The sequence below is a fragment of the Lissotriton helveticus genome, chromosome 2_1 (genome assembly GCF_964261635.1).
Source record: "Lissotriton helveticus chromosome 2_1, aLisHel1.1, whole genome shotgun sequence".
NCBI lineage: Eukaryota > Metazoa > Chordata > Amphibia > Caudata > Salamandridae > Lissotriton > Lissotriton helveticus.
In genome coordinates, this window is record NC_136059.1 from 1152634919 (window position 1) to 1152658203 (window position 23285).

General features: G+C 45.4%; 1 protein-coding gene across 2 annotated transcripts in view; it reads left to right on the forward strand.

Annotated features, from left to right (window-relative positions):
• The window catches only part of LOC144818511 (prostaglandin reductase 1-like), a 1303604-nt gene extending 1283245 nt beyond the window's left edge, over window positions 1-20359 (forward strand). For both annotated transcript variants that reach the window (XM_078675999.1, XM_078675998.1), the window contains one exon: window positions 19749-20359. In XM_078675999.1, the coding sequence (XP_078532125.1) occupies window positions 19749-19859 (111 nt within the window). In that variant the 3' untranslated portion in view covers window positions 19860-20359. The remainder of the gene's footprint in view (window positions 1-19748) is intronic.
• Window positions 20360-23285: the final 2926 nt, after the last annotated feature.

Sequence of the window (23285 nt, forward strand, 5' to 3'; positions counted from 1 at the left end):
CTGGCCCGCGCCCGGCTGCGGACGGACGCAGACGGGCTTAACTTAGGCGCAACTTCGGCGCGCCTTCGTCGCGCCCGCTGCGCTGTCGATAGCACATCCGCCTTTTATCCCCCCAGCGTCCCAACAACTAGAGCGCTGTACAACGCTACCAGAAGTAGCTGGCTCGGACCTTCCACACCCTCTGCTCGAACGGTGCTAGTCACCGGCGTCAGAACGAGGCGGGAAGGAGGGACGAGTCCAGCGCTGTTCGTGCCGTTGCTGCTACTGCCTGCCTTCAGGTGAGAGCATCAGCAGAGCAGAATGCAGAATGCAGAGTTTCCCAGACCGGTGAGCAATAATAATTATGCAGGTCAACAGCATACGGGGGGAGCGAACACGCTCACACTCACACAGTGCCCCTGATAAATTAAAAATGAGCTCACACGCTCGTGCAATTAAAATGGTAGTCAATCACCAATGCGCCGGGTAACCAAGTTGTAAAAGCGGCAGGGACACTGCCACTGTCCACTTACCACAAGGGGCCCAGGTTCCAGTGCCTTTTATCCCCCCAGTGTCCCAACAACTAGAGCGCTGTACAACGCTACCGGAAGTAGCTGGCTCGGACCTTCCACGCCCTCTGCTCGAACGGTGCTAGTCACCGGCGTCAGAACGAGGGACGAGTCCAGCGCTGTTCGTGCCGTTGCTGCTACTGCCTGCCTTCAGGTGAGAGCATCAGCAGAGCAGAATGCAGAATGCAGAGTTTCCCAGACCGGTGAGCAATAATAATTATGCAGGTCAACAGCATACGGGGGAGCGAACACGCTCACACTCACACAGTGCCCCTGGTAAATTATAAATGAGCTCACACGCTCGTGCAATTAAAATGGTAGTCAATCACCAATGCGCCGGGTAACCAAGTTGTAAAAGCGGCAGGGACACTGCCACTGTCCACTTACCACAAGGGGCCCAGGTTCCAGTGCCTTTTATCCCCCCAGCGTCCCAACAACTAGAGCGCTGTACAACGCTACCGGAAGTAGCTGGCTCGGACCTTCCACGCCCTCTGCTCGAACGGTGCTAGTCACCGGCGTCAGAACGAGGCGTTACCCTCAAACAATCAAAACAGAGGGAGGGGGAGGAGTTAGTACAGTACACCATACATCCTACTTGACCAAATGAACTAGATATAAAAGTGTGACGTCTCATGAGAGACACTTTCAGGAACATTATTTCACTCTAATCCATAGAAGTCTGCTTTTTAGGATGAAAGAACCCTCACTCACCAAGGTGATATGCTTCTTCAGATCATGCTCTATGTTGGGCAAGGTCTGCAATTCTAAATGGTCCCTGCAGTTGGAGCTGTTTGGAGATCTTTTTTTTTGTTGTTGTTGATAAAAAGACGACCTGTAGTAGGGTCTCCTGAAATAGGTGTTAGGAAAGGGCCAGGTGATAGATTTCAGTAAGGTTAAAACTGCCACGGATTTGCAAAGGAAGCAATAGTCTCAAATGCTGCACTTGGTAAACATGTTTATGCCATATTGCCCATCTGGGTCATTGGCATTCACCAGGACCGGTCAAAAAGATCCCTAATCTAAATATTGCCCTTAAGAAGATCACGTTTTACATGAAAAATCAGGCAGTGAGCCCTGTATAAAACAGTACACACATATATCATGGACTGGTACACATATAACATGAAACCAGTCATACTAAACCATTCCAATTAAAGACTTTATGATCTTGTTGAAACAGGAATAAACATGGAATAAACAGAAATGACATTTTTGCATATCCTGCACAATAATATTGTTGATGGCTACAAAACACATATACACCCTGAAGAGGCCCCTTTCCTTCCTCTGTATAGAGGCTGGCTAGACCCACGCTGTAGGCCACACTGATTAATTAATGGTGGCTGCATCATAACATTGCTCTCCTGTTCTGATGAAGACCTCGTCCTATGGGATAATTGACTCTTCCTTCATTCTCGGGTCGAAACGTCAACATGTCCCTATTATATCAACCTGTGCTGAGACTTTTAAGCATGTATTGCATCTGTACTTGGTGGATTTTTTTACATTTATAAATTATATTCAGACAGGTTGTACGTGTAACTAATTGTAAATACTGCACATATTGTCACCTCAATTTTTCAACTTTCCTTATCTATTCACAAGCACTCTATCCCACACGTACCTTTATTCACCTTGGAGCAACTGCATTATATTGATAATTTCATATATCTGAATTGATTTATTAATGAACATGTATTCAATGTATTAATTCATTCATATTAATACAATCAGTGAATTACTTAATTTCCGTTTGTGTCACTTCTTGGGTACTTTATGTTATATAGATTTCCAATTGGGACCATTTTGTTTTGTAATTACGCATACCCAGATCCTACGGTAAACTGGGTTCCCCCATTATTTTTGTAAAAATCTGACAAGTCATGTCAGCACTTTCTCCCACCCAGCTAGACAGTGCCATTGAGGTCTGGCTTAAACCACTAGATCTCTTAGATTATTCAAAATTAGAAAGTATACAGTTTTTACACTTTCTATAAGAGATCGATATGTGTCAATATTTGTTTTAAGATGCACAGCTCATCAATGAACATTGATTCTCCCACAATGTAGTGATCTGTGCTTATAATACATAATTGGTTGTGCAGACTAAGAGGCTGATTTATTATTTGGTGGGCAGAGTTTACTCTGTCAGGGTGAAAGAGTAAATTACTCTGTCACTCTAACAGAGTAACCGTCTAGCGGTTCCTGACAATGTATTGGAAATTTGCCATATGGTCCATCAAACATGACGGAGCCGTATAGTAAAGTTTCAAAACTTTTTTATTTTCAAAAACAAATACCGCAAAGTGGGATTTTGTTTTTGCAAACAAAATAAACCAGTGCCCTCCTCGGCACTGTATTCATCTCCCACGGTGATGGGGACATTTTTAGTATTTTACTGCCCCTTCCGCCAGGGTGTTCCTGTTGGTGACAGGCTGTAAAAAACAGCATTATGTCCGTGTAGTGAAGGATAATCTGGATTCATGTAGTTTCAAGTATATATATTTATTTCAAGTTGATGGTACAATGTGGTGTGTCCATAGGTAGTAATTAAGGATAATGAATAAGAACCCCACCAGGAGCAGGTTTCTTTCAGCTCAGCACCAAGCTCCCAACTGAACTCCTCAGAGCCAGGGAAACCAACATTGTAATACATCATCAATGAATGCTAACATTCCAAAGTGGACAACAGTGGATGAGCAAGGAAGGAGAGAGGCCGACACTACAGTACGTCCATCTAAATTGGGTGGCCAGACATAGCCAATTCTCCAACGGCCTCACTCTGTTGGGCCATCGGAGAAGTTTGGCAACAATGGAGGCAGAGTGGCCTCCGCCATTGCCAAACTATGGTCCGCCCTCGTCTAAATTAAGCGGGCGGGCCAGTAAATTGGGGGGTAAGGATACTCCGTCAGTATTGGGGTGGAGTATGCCTACTTCCAATATATAAATCAGGGCCTCCATTCCCTATGAATACACACTATATATTTGGTATATTTGTCAGACTCCAAAAATTCATAGCAACATTTCCCTGGTTAGCGTTCTGGAGAGCAAATTTGTTTAAAAAACAAAAACATCTCCACATGTTTCATTATATCTTCCACCTGCATGAGACATTGATGGAGAGTTTGCACCAATATATAACCCGGTAGGTATTAAATTTGGTCTCAAGAGGAAACAGAATATAAACTCCAATCCAATTACAAACCTAACCGAGGAATTCCTTGTACCTCCTTGGGAAACACAGTTTCAAATACTGAGTTGATTTAGAAATGGTATATACCCTCAGGAGGCCCAATACTAATCCTAGGGTGTGGAATCAGGTTTGTAGGTTAAAATGAAGTAATAGGGGTTACAAATTTTAGTTGTTTATTCATAGCTCCTTAACATTAAGCAACTTGTCTATCTACATGTATCTGCTATTACGTGAAGCTGATGTTGGTCTCGGGCTTTTATCAGCACTTGAGGACCCCTGCATCATCAAGGCTAAGTTGCCCTAACATAAGTCAGTATGTATCAAGAAGAAAAATAAGGCTGCATCCTGGACTACATCTCAGATTATCATCCTCAGTACAGAAACCGAAAGGAAAGTGGGGAAAGGTTCCTTAGGTACAGGGGATACAGGCAGAGTACACTTCACACTTATTCTTGCCTAGGCAGTAATATACTTCTCCAACTATTTTAGAGTCCACTTGGCTGAGGAGGTAGCCCGAATGTCTGTGTGCCTCCCCATTTCATGGGCATCCTTGATGCACTTGATGAAAATAACATGCTGATATCTTGAGCTAAACGTATGTTCTTTAAAAAAATGAGAAGCTGATTGTTTCAGGGGGAGGAGTGTGAAGTGGTGTGGGGTGTGAAGAAAATAGCACCTGACGTTTGCTTCTTAACCATCTGATGTTGGTGGATAAACTGCCAGATTTTGCACCAAAGTGATTAACTTCATTCCTATAAGTACTCACTCAGTGTTGGGCTTGGGTCTTTTACATCCTCTTTAATTACAGAAAGATGTGGCTTGCCCAGAGGCACATCTCTAGCACCCTGTATATTCAACATTCATTTTGGCCATTAGCCGGATCTGCCCTCGGTATCGACTTCAGTGGGCTCCTTGGTCATCTTTCGGATGTATGACATTACAACGCATGCTTTTACATCGCATGCCTTTACAACGCGGTATTTACAACGAATACCTTTACAACGCATAATGCTTTTGGGCGCTGGATAGTGAATAGTTTAATTTACTATTCCAACTCCAGTCCCTGTGGATAGTAGGGAAGGTGTTGGATAGTACATTAAACCTATTCCCTATCCTAGAGCGCCCCCCAGCGCAATGCGTTGTAATGGTTTGCGTTGTAAAAGTTGCGTCGTAAAGGCACTGCGTGGTAAAAGTTGCGTTGTAAAGGATGTTTACTCATCTTTCAGTATGTCTCTGGGTCAGATGATGAATTTATGGTTCCAATTTCTTTATTGTAATTTCTTAATAAACAAGTGTGAAAACGGCTGATGGCAAGCCACCATTGCAATGAATACAATTATATAGTAACCCCAGGTAAACAGTCTTACCTCTTTCTGCTTTTTCTTAATAAAAACTTTAAGAAAGATATTTCCTTTTATCGCCCAGGAATTACAAAAGACAGTAGTGGTGGCGCTACTACTATCAAAACGTGATTATTGTAATGGCCTGCTGCTGGGGATTAACAAAACCCAGATGAGCAGGCTGCAGTCACTGCAGAATGCCGCCGCAAGGTTAATGCTAGGTATACCTCGAGGACAACCAACCTCTGCCGGAATCAGAGCACTCCACTGGCTTCCCATTCAACAACGGGTGGAATTCAAGGCGCTATGCCTGGTCCACAAAGCATTTTATGGGGGGAGCCAATGACATCCAGAAAATGTTCAAGCCCTATTCCCCGGTTTGTGCATTAAGATCCAGTAACCTGGGTCATCTTCAAATTGATAGGATCAGGAGAGTGAGATGGGGTGGTAGAACCTTTTCTCACTGTGCAGCAAAGCTGTGGAACAAAATGCCAATAGCCATGCGATTTCAGTCAAACAGACAATTCTTTAGTAAAGATCTAAAGACCTGGCTGTTTGCTTCAATATTGCTTCTGAAATACTCGCTGCACCACTTTTCATTTACACCAGCGTCAAGACGCTTTGGCATTTGAGCGCTTTATAAACACATATCCTATCCTATCCACAACTCCCCCCTCCCACCTACCCTGGACCTGGTGACCTGCTCAAGCCTTAAGAAGGTGCTCTATCCTCTCCCTAACCCCAATGTATTGATCATGTGTTGATGTATTCGTAACATCCATTAAGAGGAGTAGGCTTAAATACTTGGGGCAAGTTTGCTCATGGAATTCCATTGTCAACAGGGACAGAAAGGGCCTCCAAAGTTTAGAGAACGTAGAGCCCTGGTTCACCAGTGTGAGGAGAATGCGTTCCATCCTCAATATGTGCCATAGTCTATGGAGCTATCCCTGGTGTGTGGGGATGTGTCCTGAGCCCCAGTGCATCAATATATTCTGAAGGGCTGCGAGTAGCGCTAGTCCAATCTGTCTTACCCTTAGGGACTTCAAAAGAAAGGTAAGTGTGTTAGGAAGGCTCAATGGCACATATGCTGGGAACCTGGGGATTTCTGTTTCTAAGTGCTTATCTATGTCGTTAACGACCTGTGCCCAGTATGTAACTAGCTTCGGACAGTCCCATAGGATATGGAGAAGTGTGCCTTCGGCTCCACATTGGCACCAGCAGTCGGATGATTTAGATAGTGTGAATGTATGCACTCGGGCCGGAGTGAGGTACGAGTATGTTACAATTTTGGTGGCAGTTTCGATGCCTGAGGTATTACGGGCTGTGTTTCGTGTGATGTAATAAACATCCTCCCATTCTTTTGAGGATAGTTCCCATCCTATCTCGGATTCCCATCACTTTTGGCCTGGGGATTTCATTAGTGTGGTTTCAGGGGCCAACAATGTATACAAATGTGTAATGAGTCATGTGTCCGTCGTGCTGGAAAGTAACCAGCGTTCATATGGAGTGAGGTGTTGTTGCGCTCCTGAGCGGTTTGCTGGGTGCCATATCCAATGGCGGATTTGGGTGTAGTGCCAATCCTCACTTTCTGGGAGGTTGTGTTCTTGGTGAAGATAGTCAGATGGGATGGGGCCCTCCACATCAAATATGTGACCCACCGATCTGCATCTTGGCTGGTTCCACCGGTGGAGCCCAGGATAAGTATGTGCTGGGGTAAAGTCGGGGTTCCCAACAATGGGTGAAAGGGGGGAAGGGAAGGTGAGGGACCTCTAGGTTGCCACCCTGTCCCAGGTCATTAGCGCATGTTTAGTGATGGAAGAGAGGTATAGGTTGGGGTGCCGCTCGTTTTTCGGAAGGAAGGGGATTTTCCACAGGGGCTGCCCCGCAAGTGCCCTCTCCATAAAGAGCCAGTGTTTTTCGGACTCCGCACATGACCATTCAACAAAAGCTCTTAATTGGGTGGCACTGTAGTATCAGACAAGGTCCGGGACACCTAAACCTCCCTCCAAAGGAGGTCAGGAGGCCAATTCTCTGTGGAGGCGGGGCATTTGCCCGACCATATGAAATGGTGTAGGTCATTCTGCAAGGAACGAAGCTAGCCCCATGGTGGGTCCAACAGGAGGACCTGGAACAGGTACAGAATTTGGGGAGGGGCCACCATATTTACCGCCCCTATCCTCTAAAGCCAAGAGAGGGGGTGCTGCCGCCAGTGGCCAAGATCGGAGCGGATCTGGCGAGTCAGGGTGTGATAATCGAGGGTCATCTCTCGGACAACGTAGGGACTATCTGAAGTCCTAAATAGTGTATGTGTGTAGTAGCCCACATTAGGGTATAGGACCATCGGAGGGTTGACAGTGATTGTTGTTGTAGAGTTTGGTTAAGGGCTTGCGACTTATGGATGTTCATTTGAAACCCTGACACTTGGCCGAATGTAGCAAGTTCCTCCAGGAATGCCGGTAGGGAGAAGGCCTGGTATTCCAAAGTTGCCAATACATCGTCGGTATATAGGCTCATGGTATGCTGTTCACCACCGAATGTAATACCCTGTATTGCCAGGTTAGATCTGACAATATATGCCATAGGCTCCATATACAAAGCAAAGAGTAAAGGTGACAGCAGGCATCCTTGTCTGGTGCCCCTATTGATCATGAGTGGAGAAGAGTAGTATCCGTTTACCCGAATTACTACGGTTGGTTGCTCGTAAGCTCTGGAAATCCACTTTCAGAATCTCTCACCTATTCCAAAGTGTCCCAGGGTTGCCTCTAAGTTTGGCCAGTGGACCCTGTTGAAAGCCTTCTTGGCGTCGACCAATAACAGCATTCCTATCCCTGCCTCAGAGCTTTGTCGCTGAGGTGAAAGACCCTTAGTGTGTTGTCGCCACACTGGTATTACTGGACAAAGCCTGCTTGATCTGGATCAATGAGACCCGGTAGCATGGGGTTGAGGTGTGCAGCCAGGATACCTGTAAAGATTTTAAAATCCACGTTTAAGAGAGAAATTGGCCTAAATGAGGAACACTGGGTGGTATCCGTCCCCGGTCTGGGGATCACCACTATAGAGGCCATCCTCATCGATGGAGGGAGGGATGTAGAACTCCCCAACGATTTAAAGAATTGAAGCAGAAAGGGTGCTAAGGTCGAGCAAAACGTTTGGTAAAAAAGGGGCAGAAAGCCATCCGGGCCCGGTGATTTAGCCAGCTTTAGGCGAGAGATACAGGAGATGGCCTCCTCAATTCTGATGGGGTGGTCCAGCTCCTCCCTCTGTTCCGGGGTCAGGGTGGATGTGTGCGCTTCCTGTAAGTAAGCTGCTATCCCCTCTGGCTGAAGGTTTTGTGCAGTGTATAGGTCCTGATAATAGCCCCTAAGTGTCTCTGCTATGTGGAGGTCCTCGATTCATGTCTGGCCATCGGCGTCACGGATCTCCTGGATCCGATGTTTATCCTCAGCCTATTGGCCAAGAATCACCCGGCCTTCTCTCCGCCTACGTAGTGTTGGTGCTTTAAACGGAGGGCGACATATTCTGCCCTGTCCGTATCAATGCAGTCCAGTTAGGCCCTAGCAGTCTCCAGTTGCCTGCAGACCCTGGGGGCCCAGTCCTTTTATGAATGCGCTCGAGTTCTGCCACTTGAAGGGAGAGGACTTCCTGTTGGCTTTGCGTTCTTTATTATTTGCCGATGATATGGCGATCAGTTCCCCTCTTACCACGGCCTTTAATGCGTCCCATACAACGAGACAGGAGAATCAGAATTGTCATTGACGGCCAGATAGACATTATTGACCTTGGTAATGCAATCTACGTTTTTAGGGCGCTGTAGGAGGCTATCTCTCAGGTGCCATGTTCTAAGGATGGAGCCAGGGTGGGGATCGCAATAGTGGCTACCACTGCCTCGTGATCTGACAGGGTTCAGGGTTCAATGGTGACACTGTGTACGCCAGGAAGCAGTTCTCGTGTGCCCAGGAGGTAGTCCAACCTAGCATATGTTCTGTGCGCATATGAATAAAATGTGTAATCTTGGGTGTTTGCATGAGTGTTCCTCCACATGTCAATTAGGCACATCCCCTGTAGCCATTCTAGTCCCTTCTTTGACAAAGCACCTACCTGACCCTATCTCTAGGCAGATCTGTCCACGTGGTTGTCAAAGACTAGGTTTAGACCCCCTTCACCAGGACTGTGTTGTTTAGGGTGCTCATTGTCTCCATCACCGCCTGTCTTAGAAACGTCTTCTGCCCCTTATTAGGTGAGTACGCCGTTGCTACTGTAAGAGTTCTGGAGCCCATTGTAAATGAATATGCCAATAGCCTCCCCTTCAATTTGGCCTCTTTAGATAGTACTTTTCCCTTAAAGTATGAGGAGATCAGAATGGCCACCCCTGCTGTCTTATACTGAAGTGATGAAAAGTATTGATGTGAGAAGTGCCTGGAGTAGAGTCTGTGATTGTCCTTTGGTAATAGATGTGTCTCCTGTAACAGGCAAATGTGGGCCCTAGAGTGTTTGAGATATGATAGGAGAGACCTTCGTTTCAGGGGGTGGTTGAGGCCTTTAACGTTAAGTGTAAGGACCTTCAGTTGATCTGGCATTGGGTAGTAAGGGTAAAAGCTGTGTAGAGGCCACCATGCACCCAACAGAAAAGCTTACGGGTGCGGAATTTAGGGTGCTGTGTGCACGGGCGGGTTAAGGTCAAGGGCTTGCATCTGTGGGTCCCAGATCCAACCAAAAAGAAAAACATTAAGGTATCTAAACCCATAACAAATAACGACAATATTAAATAAAAATGAACATGGAAAAACAACAGGTCCATTGTGGGAGAGTACATTTGGTTGCGAGTGGAGGTTGTGGGTGCTGCTCCCCCCCCCACGCCCCCCCCCGGGCCAAGCGCTTTGTGTCCAAGTAGTGTCATCAGGTAGAGATGGGGCAAGCACAGAAAATGTGGTGCAAGGCAGAAGGACAAAGAGGAAACCTCAGGTGCTCAGATGCGATCAGGGAGTGTCAGGTCTTGTGGTTGATCCTGATAGCAAGTCTATTACTGTGTGTTTCTCCCTTGCTATTGTTTCAAGGACCGGACAAAGTCCCCAGCACTCCCCCGTCTGGCACCGCTTGCTCCATTCGGCTCTCCTCCATCACCCCTCTACGACTCATGCAAGTCTCTGTTTAAGCCAAGACCGTGTTGCGCCTCTTCCTCTGAGCAGGTGCAACCTCCCATCCCGGCGGAAGATCAGGCGAATGGGGTGTCCCCACGGGTAGCTCAACCCCGACCCACAGAGGCTGCCAAATCTTGGTAAAGGACTGGGTGGTACCCCTGATATTAGAGGGGATGTTGACTTCTGGCTTTCTGGAGGATGTTTTCTTTCAGGGAGAATTTGTGCACACACGTAAGGATATCAGATGGCGGGGCTTTAGGCGAGCGTCTTGGGCCCACTCTGTGCGTTCTATCGAGCTTGATTACTGTCTCTAAGGTAGCCCCTAGAATGTGTCTGAATAAGTCCTGAACATAGGAGGTGATGTCAGATCCCTTAGTTCCGGAAGGGACCCAGCGCATGTGGATGTTATTCCAGTGCGATCTGTTCTCCAGGTCTTCTGTATGGTCTTGCAGGTCCAGGTGTTCATCTCTAAGGCGGAGTAATTCCTATGTGATTTCCCTCCGAAAAGATTGTAGATCCTGTGTAAGCACTTGTGGGGCATTTGGAGGCACCTACGAACTTCGGACTCACTGCTGGTCCTACCGGTCTCCCTCTCGCCGCCGCAGCATTCCACCACCGCGGCCGCCGTGTGGAGGGGGACTACACCCCCCAGGATTCCCTGCGCTACTGCCGTTTTTCGCGCCAGGAGTCGCTACAAGAGAGAGGTCAGCCTCGGCAGAGCGGGGGCTGTGTAAGCACTTGTGGGGCATTTGGAGGCACCTATGAACTTCGGACTCACCGCTGGTCCTAACGGTCTCCCTCCCGCAGCCGCAGCATTCCACCACCGCGGCCGCCGTGTGGAGGGGGACTACACCCCCCAGGATCCCCTGCGCTACTGCCGTTTTTCGCGCCAGGAGGCGCTACAAGAGAGAGGTCAGCCCCCGCGTCGCGGGATCGCGCGCGAGTTGTGCCGTTTTTCGCGCCAGGAGGCGCTACAAGAGAGAGGTCAGCCTCGGCAGAGCGGGGGCTGTGTAAGCACTTGTGGGGCATTTGGAGGCACCTATGAATTTCAGACTCACCGCTGGTCCTAACGGTCTCCCTCCCGCCGCCGCAGCATTCCACCACCGCGGCCGCTGTGTGGAGGGGGACTACACCCCTCAGGATCCCCTTCGCTACTGCTGTTTTTCACACCAGGAGGCGCTACAAGAGAGAGGTCAGCCCCCGCGTCGCGGGATCGCGCGCGAGTTGTGCCATTTTTCGCGCCAGGAGGCGCTACAAGAGAGAGGTCAGTCTTGGTAGAGCGGGGGCTGTGTAAGCACTTGTGGAGCATTTGGAGGCACCTATGAACTTCGGACTCACCGCTGGTCCTAACGGTCTCCCTCCCGCCACCGCAGCATTCCACCACCGCGGCCGCCGTGTGGAGGGGGACTACACCCCCCAGGATCCCCTGCGCTACTGCTGTTTTTCGCGCCTGGAGGCACTACAAGAGAGAGGTCAGCCCCGCGTCGCGGGATCGCACGCGAGTTGTGCCGGAAGAAGCCCGGGGCAAGGGCGGGACAGTCTGTGGCAGTCCGGGGCAGGACGAGGCTGGGCTGGGCCACAGACTGTGGTCGTTGTATCAGAGGTTACCTATACCCGCTAAAGTGAGACTTTTGAATTCCCTTACTTATTTGTAAAGCTATAGGAACTGAGCTGACATAATTCTCACTTCTACCGTATTTTGCTATTCATGATAGCCTTTGTTCTCCTAATTAGAATACTTTAGGATTAGCCGCTAGCGTTAACAATGTCTAAACATAAAGTTGTAAAAACCCCACCAGTATCAGCCACACTGGACAACTATTTAGTGAAAGTGGTTAACAAAATTAATAAAGAACGACGATTATCGTTATGCCGGGGGAGCCCACCTGCTATATCCCCTACATCGCCTACCCTTTTGGCCGTATCCCCACCGGATGATAGCTGCGAATTTGGTAACCCTGATGTTTTAATAACGGAATTGCCTGTTCAATCAGCGCCTAATCAGGATATACTGGATGTATCTTATGATCCCCAGTACAGCGCTCCCCGGCCCCTAGAGCACAGCGAGCACTGAGCGCATGCAGGAACGCACAAACTAAACGTGGGGGAAATTGCAACATAAAAGGAGTAGAAACACCACCCAAAAGTGCTGCATGTGACGCAGAGCTAGTAGATGATACAGGCACAGTTAAAATGAATACTGAGCAACTTGACCTCCTAGTCAGTATCATAGATGCAAAGATAGAAAAGATTATTAAACCCCTAATGGTTAAACTTGATCTGATCTCTGCAGAAGTACTAAGATTAGGAGGCCTTTTGGGCACCCACATTGATATGGCTGAAAGATCTAGGGCTGTTGATAAGGGTTCTAGTGCCAATAATGACGTACCCAAGCTATTCAACGGGGGGTTATGCGCAATTGAAGCAGCTATGCCCGACCCCCTGCCAATAGTGTGTCAGAAAAAAACGGCAACTAGAGTACCAGAAAGGAAGACGGGGTCAATAGAAGTGAAGAATAGACGTTTTATTAATCCCCCCCCGACTGTGCACCATATGTGGTCGTTCTAACTAATGTACCAACTTCTGAAATTAACTCGACCCAGTATCAGCAGGAATCACATGAATCTCTTGAGAACAAAACACTTTCATGGCTGCATAAACAATGTGGGTTCCCAATTACCTATGCTGATCAAGTATTAACCACTAGAAGGGTAAATTGGATTGGCAACTCTAGTAAGACCCTAGTGGGGATGATATCAATTGTTATACTGCCCAAGACCAGCCCGACCGTGGAAATATGAAGGGAATATCAATTGTTAGTTAGAATATAGCTGGCTGGGCCTCCAAAGAAAGAATGCTGGGGTGGCCCGATTTTATTAGATCACATGACATCCTGTGTCTCCAAGAAACTTCATGTTCCACAAAACCCAGTTATGAGGGGTTTGTTTGTTATCACCTAGAAGCATTAAGGTCGCGGCACGGTAGAGCAAATGGCGGATTGCTTATTTTATTGTCTCTAAATTTAATGTTGACTGTAGTTAGACATTCAACTGTTGGAACACATTCCCAAATCTTATGGATTCATGAAAAGGAAGGCAACGAGGTGCTTTTAGTTAAATTTTATAATAATATATTTGATAACACACGGCACAAAGTAATAGCTGAATTAGAAAGTGCCATAGCAAAGCTGATAGCTGAGGCGATAATTACTTTCGACCTTATCTGGGTTGGTGACTTTAACTCTCCGATCTGCCCCATGTCATCTACTCGGGCATGTGGGGTACAAAATAATAGGGGTGATAATACCCCCCATTTCCCACATAATGTATATGGTGAAGCAATAAATAATATAATATCAACCTATGATTTAGAGCTCTTAAAGCCTGCCAAAGATGCCCTTGGCCAACCTATTCCTGCCTATACAGGCAGGAATACTAATTCCCACATTGACCATGTTATGCTCTCATCAAATATTGTGTCATACTGTTCGACCCCGGTAATTGAGGAATCCACCCTAAGTGATCACAATTGTATTCTAATGAGAACCGAGATTTGGAAAAATAGTATATTACGGATGTCCAGAATCATAGTTAACGTTGAACCATACCGGACAAACGGGACAAGGCTACGGTGGAAAGAGGAAAAATCCGAGAAGGTAATTACGGATGTCCAGAATCATAGTTAACGTTGAACCATACCGGACAAACGGGACAAGGCTACGGTGGAAAGAGGAAAAATCCGAGAAGGTAATAAGCACAATTATATCTAAATCTATGGCTGATATCAATGGTATCCTGACACCAGGGAATGCCACGGTTTTTATTTTAGAGAATTTTATCAATATTAATAAGACTATAGATACCATATTTATTGGGACCAGGAAAGGGAAAACCACCCATAAAAAGGGATGGTTTGACCATGCATGCACAGCCCTCCTTTCAAAATTAAAACAGGCGTTAGCTCTTAGGCCCAGGGACAAGAATAAAGTAATGCTCTTAAGATGCGATTACAAGCTGTCTCTTTTCAAAAGGAAGCGGGAGTTGCAGCAAGAAGCTTGGGACAAACTAGTGCAGGCAGCGGATACCTCCGACTGCTGCCTGTTTTGGGCAACTGTAAACTCCCCCTTTCTTATGGACGACAAAGCCCCACATCTTGCATCCCATGTCAGCAGTGAGGCCTGGGTCACCCACTTTTCAGCCATATTTCAAACTGCTGGCCATAATGGTGTGATACAAAGATTATGGCCTATAGTCCCATTAGACATTACTTTAGCTGAGGTGGAGAATAGTATTAAGGCCAGTAAGGGGGGTAAGGCCCAGGGACCGGATGGGGTCCCTATTGACGTTTATAAGGCCCTCCCACTGTTATGGGGCCCTATACTTACCCTAGTTCTTAATGCAGAAGTGACTACCATGATTCCACCAACATGGGGGGACTCTATCATTGTCCCTATCCATAAAAAGGGGGACAAGTCAGCAGCATGTAATTACCGCCCGATCAGCTTACTTGACTCATCGGTGAAAATCATGAGTAGAGTGCTGCTGTTTAGGTTGGAAGAGTGGGCTGATGAGCAGGGGATCCTGGCCAGCTCACAGTACGGTTTCAGGAAGGGGCGTGGTACATTAGACCAATGCTTAAATCTAGATCTATTAATTGGCAAATACACCAAGGCCAAGCATGGCACTTTATATATTTGCTTTGCTGATTTAAGCAGTGCGTTTGATCTGGTCAACCATTCACTGTTATGGACAACCCTGTTAGAACTTGGTCCACCAGAGGAAATTATTTTCTTTTTAGCACGACTCTACGAAAAGATGCAAGCCTGTGTGCGTTACGGGGTAAGCGGGGAATGCACCCCTAATTTTAATGTAAAGCGTGGAATAAGACAGGGTTGCGTCCTCGCCCCCCCTGCTTTTTACTCTTTTTATAAATGCCGTGGACTCAATTTTAAAAACAGTCAGAGCTGATGCACCACAGGTAAAAGGGTCAGAAGTGCCAGTACTGCTTTACGCAGACGACGCTGTGTTAATATCAAGGACCCCCATAGGTCTGCAGCGTCTGTTGGACCGGTTCTCTGTTTTTATAAAAGATAGAAAACTGTTAATTAATAAGAGCAAAACCCATACGATGATCTGTGGGGCTAGGGTTAATAAAAATCATGTATTCTTTATAGAAGGGGTGAAAGTGCAGCAAGTGGAAAAATTTTGCTATTTGGGTGTTACTTTTTCAAGGGACGGTAGTTGGTCCCAGGATCTTGTAAATGTAAGGTCAAAGATGGCAAAAAGCACTTATGGTATTTTTAAATTCGCCTAAAAAAACGGCTACAGACAAATCGGTGATATGATGCAGATATACCAGGCAAGGAGTGTCTCGATTGCATTATACGGGGCCGGGTTGTGGGGATATTCTAACGTAGGCCGTTTGCAAACGGAAGAAAATATCTTCCTTAAAAAACTCCTCTGCCTACCCGCCTCTGCTCCAACCGATTTGATTCATAGGGAAGTGGGGGCCGCTTATTTATGTGATCTTATATTATTAAGGCCTCTAATGATTTGGCGCTCTGTTTGGCTCAAGGAAGAGACAGCTTTTAATCAACATGTTATCAAGGATTGCCTCGATCTGGTTAATTATTCAAAGATCCCCTGGCTAAAGTACATCATAGACAGTTTTCAGGCAATATATGGTCTAGATATAACAGTGGACCCCTATGTTGCAGGAGATCTCTCTAAGCAGGAGATGAAAAATACATTTATGCTGTATAAAGCCCAAAAGCGTTTAGTTGCCAATGGGCACCTGACTACACTCGACCTCTATAATAAATACATTGATTGTGAAGGTTTTCAACCATATTTGAGCCAGGTAACCAGACCAGCCCATAGGTTTGTTCTTACGAGACGTAGACTTGGACTGGCTCACCATTTGGTGGCTTTTCCCCATCTTAAGAAGCACCCTGTTGGTCCCTGTCCATGTGACGGCCGTTCTAAACAAAGCACATTGCACTTTATGTTAATCTGTACCCTTTTCATGAATCTCAGGGTGTCCTACCAGAAACCAATGTCTATAAAATATGGTATCCATAATGTTGTGGAGGCAATGAGGCTGATGTACAATGTGGATTCTCCTGATAAATGTTTTTTTACTGCTACTTTTATATGTAAATTTATTTATTTAAGGAAAAGTATGATATTTTAAATGTTGTATCTTGTTTTTAACCTGTATATCATCACCTTATTATATGTTTTTGCCTGTATGCTTTTATGGTCATTTGTACTATATGAACCGAATAAAGCTTCATGAAATGAAATGATTGTAGATCCTCTCGCAGGGAGGCAAACAGCGACTCCAGATATGGACATGTGATCGGTTCATCTGGTGACTCCGAGCTCACGGGCCCATCGGGCACCACTGAGGGTGTCTCTCCATCCGGGCCTCCAGTTGTCTTAAAGAGCATATCCTTAAGGGTGCGGTCTTTCTTCCCCTGAGACGTAGTCATTTCCACGCTGGGGAAGGTGTCTAATCGAAGGCTATTTTATGATATACTGAGCGTCTCTACCCAGGGTAGGTCTCGGCTTTCAGATGCGATGCAGGCCTCCGCAGAGAGGATCTCGGGGGCTCTGCTGGCTCCTCTGGGCTGGGGTGCCCACGCTGTGTGGCTACGCTTTACAGCCCCCGCTGGGCTCACCTTGCGCACCACCTTGAGGGCTTCACCACTCCAATCACGGGTGTCTAGCAGGTATACAGGGGTCCTTCTGGGTGCTCCGCTCACACAGCCCCCGGGCCCCTCCAGCGCTTCATCAGGGCCGTGGGGGTTTATTGCAGTCTCCACCTCTGCATTTTATAACGATAAACTGCCAGGTGGTGGGGAGCGGATAGACTCAAAAACATGTCTCAGCCGTCTCACATCTTGGCCAAGCCCCCAGATTATGGATTTAGACCGAATTTCAATATGGCTGCCTCCTGGCTTACATCGGGTACCCCTTACTGTTGTATTTAATGATGAACTATGGCCAAGTATCTTGCAAATGTGTATGATGTTGGGAAGAAATGTGTGGCCAAAGCGGATAAAAACTTGCAAACAGTAGACAGGAGTAAGTGGTTCTGAAACAGAATAGAGCACTGGAAAATATCTGTTTAGTTTCAAGGGAAGAAATACCTTTGGAAAACATGGGAGAAATATGGTAGTGTTAGAGCAGGGGTCTCCAACCTTTTCTGTAGTGAGAGCTACCTCTGCTCAAGGAAAGTCTTTCTGAGCTACTGGTAAATTGTATAACTGTAAAATAGTGACTACACAATGACCACCCAAACAGGATTATCAGTAGTTACCACCCAAGTATTCCAGGTGCTGTATTAGATAATGTGCCTTTGGTAATATAGAAGGGGGTGCAGACGCTTGTGTGCCCCCTTCTATAATATCGATATCGCTGGTGCACTTAAAGCGCCAGTGCTATCAACAGAGGGTGTTCCCTCATTTGCATTTGGGCATGCCCTATGCAAATGAGGGAATTCCTTTGACTCTGCGCCAGCGCCATATTACAGACACGGGTGCAGAGCCAAAGAAGCCCTCAGTAGGTGCACTGAGAGTTCCCATTTAAAAGTTGGCATACTGTCAGTGCACCCCCTGAGAACAGCCCTCTGCAGGGGGTAAAGGGGGTCCCATAGACCCCCCCAGACATCCCCTTGCAGGCGGGTGCAGTGGTACAGTCACTGATCGTACCCGCCTACAAGGGGATCTCTCATCCCCTTTGAAAGTGCAGGAGGATGCCGCCTGCACTGTGAAAACACGGAGCAGCATTTCTCCGTTTTCACATGAATGCACTGTCCCCAGGGCAGCGCATTCACCATAATGGGGAGCATTGGCATTGTTTGAGCCAGGTGCACCTTTTCAAAGGTGCGGCGGGCGCAAACAATGCAAATATGTAATACGCCCCCCTGGTGCGGTTACCAGCAGGAATCTTAGGAAAATGTCCATCAATATAAAATACCTCCACCTGACTTATGAAGTAACATTCAAATCTTGATATGCCCTGTCGCACAAAGTATATAAGTACAGCAGTAGGCCTCCCCAGCTCAGTTTGAATTATCATTCATCAGTTTCTGAAATTGAAAATTTTTCTATCAAATACCACTTTCCACTGTGGGCAATCAAACTCAGTTTCCCAGAAGAAAACCCGTTTTTGAAATCAAAAGCTGCCTTTAAAATATCAGTTTTCAGATTTTAGGAAATGTACAGTCCCAAAACATCCGCTTCATTTCATTTTCATCAAGTACTCCCATGTACAAATGCCTCATAAGAACAAACTTCTTCGAATACCCAAGTATTACAGTCTTATGCCGTGGATGCTCACCACAGCACCACGGGTGCCTGTTTTATAATATTAATGCCACACTATTATAGTAGGACCCCAGTTGTGCCAAGGCTGGAAACCATAAGGGTCAGGGCAGAAACATATATCAGTCATGAGCATTGTTATGCCAAGTATAGGTAAATGTAGACCAGTCACGCTCCCAGTATGTAAATGATGGCTGCCACTATGCCACAACTAGACCAAATATACCCAAAATAGTCAAGGATGACCATTATTATGCCATTGGCAATATTATGCCGCGAATGGGCACAATTATATCAGAGATAACACCCTTATGATGGGGGCTAGCTTACACATTTGGAGGTCCTTGACACCAGGTGTAGCTTTCAGGAACCAATAGTGTTTATTATGGACACACATAAATGCTGATTAGTCTCTTAATTTTCTCTGGTCTGGATCATGCCCTGTTCTCAGGTCTTGAGCTGATCATGCATCCAACTGACACATTTTCACTCTGGCTCCTGCAGTCTCACATTTTGGTGGGTCAGCACTGATTACTGTTCAGGGTACGGCTGCCATACTTCTTTTATAGTCCACTCTTCACACACATGTTGTCACTGATAAACCAGGTACTACAACATGGTCAATTTCATTGTGGCTTAGTTATATTGAGATTGGATACCGACTGTCAAGTGGCAGGCCCTATAGGCCGATACAGTGTGTGTTTAGTATGAGTTACTGACATAGGTTTGGCTGGCTGTCACTCTCTAAGGGTCTTGAGATGAGCAGTGCTGCCTTCTTTAATAGGCGCCTACTCTCTTAATTTCATACTGGGCTTGACTTCACCTCTGAGAGCTACTTTGAAGGTGCTGGCAAGCTACCAGTAGCTCCCGAGCTACTTGTTGGAGACCCCTGTGTTAGAGGGTGCCATAATAATGCGTGAGTAAGGAATTCCAGATGACTGTAATTTTTATGGAAGAGAAAGAAACATTAAAGGAATTAATGATAACCTGTTCAAGTTGATGTGAGATAAAACCAAGCAATATGGCGCACGATTGGGCAACCAAGATGGCTCGTGATTTAGGAAGGTTTATGCATTTTCGATGTATGTGTGTGTGTGTGTGTGTGAAACGGGGCAGGTGGGGTTAAAACGATGTTGATGAAATTGGTGTCTTGCAGCCAGTGTTGGGATAACACCATGTGTGTTTTTTGTCTTTGCGCAGGGAAAGCTGAAATACCCTGAACACATCACTAAAGGCTTTGAAAACATGCCCGCGGCCTTCATGGGAATGCTAAAAGGAGAAAATACAGGAAAGGCAATCGTAACACCATAAAAGAGACGGCGCACCAGGGTCATTGTAGTACGCAGGCTGAAGCAAATAATGGATCTTTCTCACTGTGTAACACAAATGTTTTATTTGAAATTAATTTAATTAATTCCAAAGGTGCCGGAAGATATTCTAATGGTGATACACACTTCTCTTCATCACAAAAAACGTAGCATAATAATCTTCCTCCAATCTGAACTCTTTATTAAAATATGAACTCCTGTCCTGTCATACTTGAACAAAGACAACAGAAGCACGACATGATGCCCGCAAACCCTGTGGCCACACTAGGACTGATTGAACCTTCTTTGATCCCTCAATCTGGATCCGCTGGAGTCCTGGACACCTGATGAATAATGAACTTCCCTGCTGACCATTTCAATGGACCAGTGTGGGGCTGGGATTGAATGATGGGGGTTGATTATTGCTGGCTGCGTCCACCATTGTTGCTTTTATTAACTTCTTGTATTGCAAAATAAATTCAATAAAAATGATTGAAAAGTAAATATTCCTCCCACTGTCTGCAATGAAGTAAACTGATAGACTAGCAATGCTGTTACAAAGACGAGGCCGCAGATGGTGCTCTTTGGCTCATAAGAGTACTTTTGCACTACCAGTCCATGACCGGTTTCAAAGCTTTTCCTCTGTTCTTCTCAATTAAACAATACCATGATGGACGCTGGAAAACTCTGGGCTCTTTATCTGTACTTAATTTTACTGATGTGCCTTCATTTTCCATGTTCACTCTACTTAAGGGCCACCTCCAGGACACCTGGAGTAAGGGTTATGTGCACATCAAAGAAACAAATGATGGACTTAAACTGAATGTGTTGTGGCTAGATCTATGCAACATACTTAGCATTTCCCATCCAATATGGAAGACGATTCCACAAGAAGGGCCTGGAAGCAGCCCACTCAGCACTGTGAGTAGCCCCATGGAATTTTTGCATGATGAAGACATCTTCACTTAGCAAGCCTTTGGAGTAGTAACACAGAGTACATGACCTACCCTCTGGGTACTGCGGGCTCATCTTGTTGGTGACTGAGGTTGATGGCCCAAGGAGATACCCACGATTGGTTTATAAAGAGCCACTTGAAGGGGGGGGGGGGTAAGCAACACCTACACCCAGTGGTGCTGGAACAATTTTCAGAGTGGGGGGTGCTGCTATCAATATTACATCGCTGAAGCATTCATGGAAATATGAAAAATCCAAGCATCACACAAAGAACATCTGTAACAAATGAGCCACGTCCATACATCAGAAGAGTGGTACAACTGCAGAATGTAGAATGTAGTGCATTTTGGAGCATACTGTGACAAATATATTACTAAAGCCTGGAGAAGTAGTGCACTGTCATTTACAGACAGCACATTTTCCATTGAAATAGACTCTAAATTGCATAGACAGACAGTTTTACTGGTAAAACTAAATTGTACAGAAATTATAATATGTGGAAATCATGTTTCTGCGAATATTTATCATTTGCGCATAACCAAGAAAAGTGTATTGATTTGCTTTAATCATATTAAAGTCTTTCTTTCCATCACAATTCAGAATTTCAAAATAAAGTTCCTTGTGAGCTTTCCTAATCACTGATGTATATTTTTAATACTTCTACAGTTCATCTACAGGTATTTAAATGTTGTGTGTGAGAATGCATTTTACATCCTACACCATTTCCCCACTCCCTGTACTCCAGCAAGTTTCTCCTATGGTTCACTTGACAAAATCCTCTCTCTTTTCAACCAGGGAAAGGAAAGTAAACACCAATCTCTATTTTGAAAGAATAAGCAGCGATCTGTCAAATTTGATTAGCCTTACAGGTCACCATGCTAGCTTCACCTGTGACAGTTCTCCTGTACAGCTTGCCCACAGTCCCAGAGCTGCCAAGGTTTCAGATTGCTTATGTGTAACATTTTCATAATTCCAGTGTAATTCTGAACGACATTCAACAACAATTTTTCTTTTCTTTTTTGACGTTTTATATAGCGCAAACTTGACCCAAAGGTATCAGAGAGGTGTACATGAGAACCAGTTGTATTACATTCATTTTTGTTAGGCACAGGGAGATTAAGTGATTTGCCCAGAATCACAGGATGTTGAGCGTCATTGCAGAGACTCGAAAGCAGTTCCCCGGGCTACATCCTCTCCAATTACTATGAGTGACACTTTCTTGCTTGCAGTAATCAAGCAATGAAGATGAGGGAAACATATAAACATCAGAAATGACACCCATGGAGATGTTCTAATCCTGGTTGTGACATAACACATATCATTTGCGAATATCCACGCACCAGACCCTTCTGGATCTTTGGTGGCAAAACTTTGAACTCTACAATGACATTAATGTTACCACTTACATCTGCCACCATTATTTTACATGACTTCCATGGTTTTCCAAAACTTTCTAAGCCACAGACTCGTCTTCTTCACACTGCTTTGGCTACAGCCAAAATTTGCATTTTACGACATTGGAAGTCTTCATCTGCTCCTTCTCAGGAAGAATGGTTGGTGACAATGATGCAGACAGCCTTACGTGAACGCACAATTTACAATCTTCAGGACCAAGCTGACATTTTTCTTCAAACTTGGTCTCCCTTTTTGGAAACCACATTGGATGACGATTCTAACCCAACTCCCTCTTCTAATGTGCATCCTTTACCTACTTAATTTTATTATCTCATATGCTTTTCCTGTACTATTTCATTCTCTTTATCCTTTCTCTTTCCTTCTCTCACCCCCCCCCCCCCCGTTACTCTGGCACCCTTTTTTGTTTTTCTTCTTTCTTTTAATCGTGAATATATTTATTTAGTCATTCCGTTACATATAAGATACATTCATACCTTTTGTATTGTTATTTTATAACAGATTGTAGAGTATGTACTGTTAAACTTTTTCCTTATCTCTATTACTAGGAGTACATTTTATAATCTATCAATTCATTATTCTTTTCAAATATTTTGCAAATAAGGTGTTCTTATTTACCTTATTACGTTGATATTTACTATGTATTGTATTGCATAATTCAATAAAAAAATTCAACACAAAAAAAAGAAAAGAAAAGAAATGACACCCATATAAACAATGAGAAACTCTAAGAAGATCTTATAACTGCTTCAAATAGGTAGAAATGGAAGGGCATTAACAGACAATTCACAGAGTGTCTGTCCAGGCTCTCCACGTGGGACCTGACTGTAACCAAACTGAAACAGGGCGCGAGAGAGGCCCCAGCATGCTGATGTCAGCTGCCGCAGCCTGCTAATAACTTATGATAATTGTGAGTCATAACAGGCTGACAGACTGACTCGGTCTCATGTACTCGGAGCGCGGCTGCAGCACCGGGAAAGCCTCAGGAGACTGAGAGACTGCATATTCACAAAAAGTAAATTAAATTATGAATTTATTATGGCTTGACTCCGGAGCTTGAATT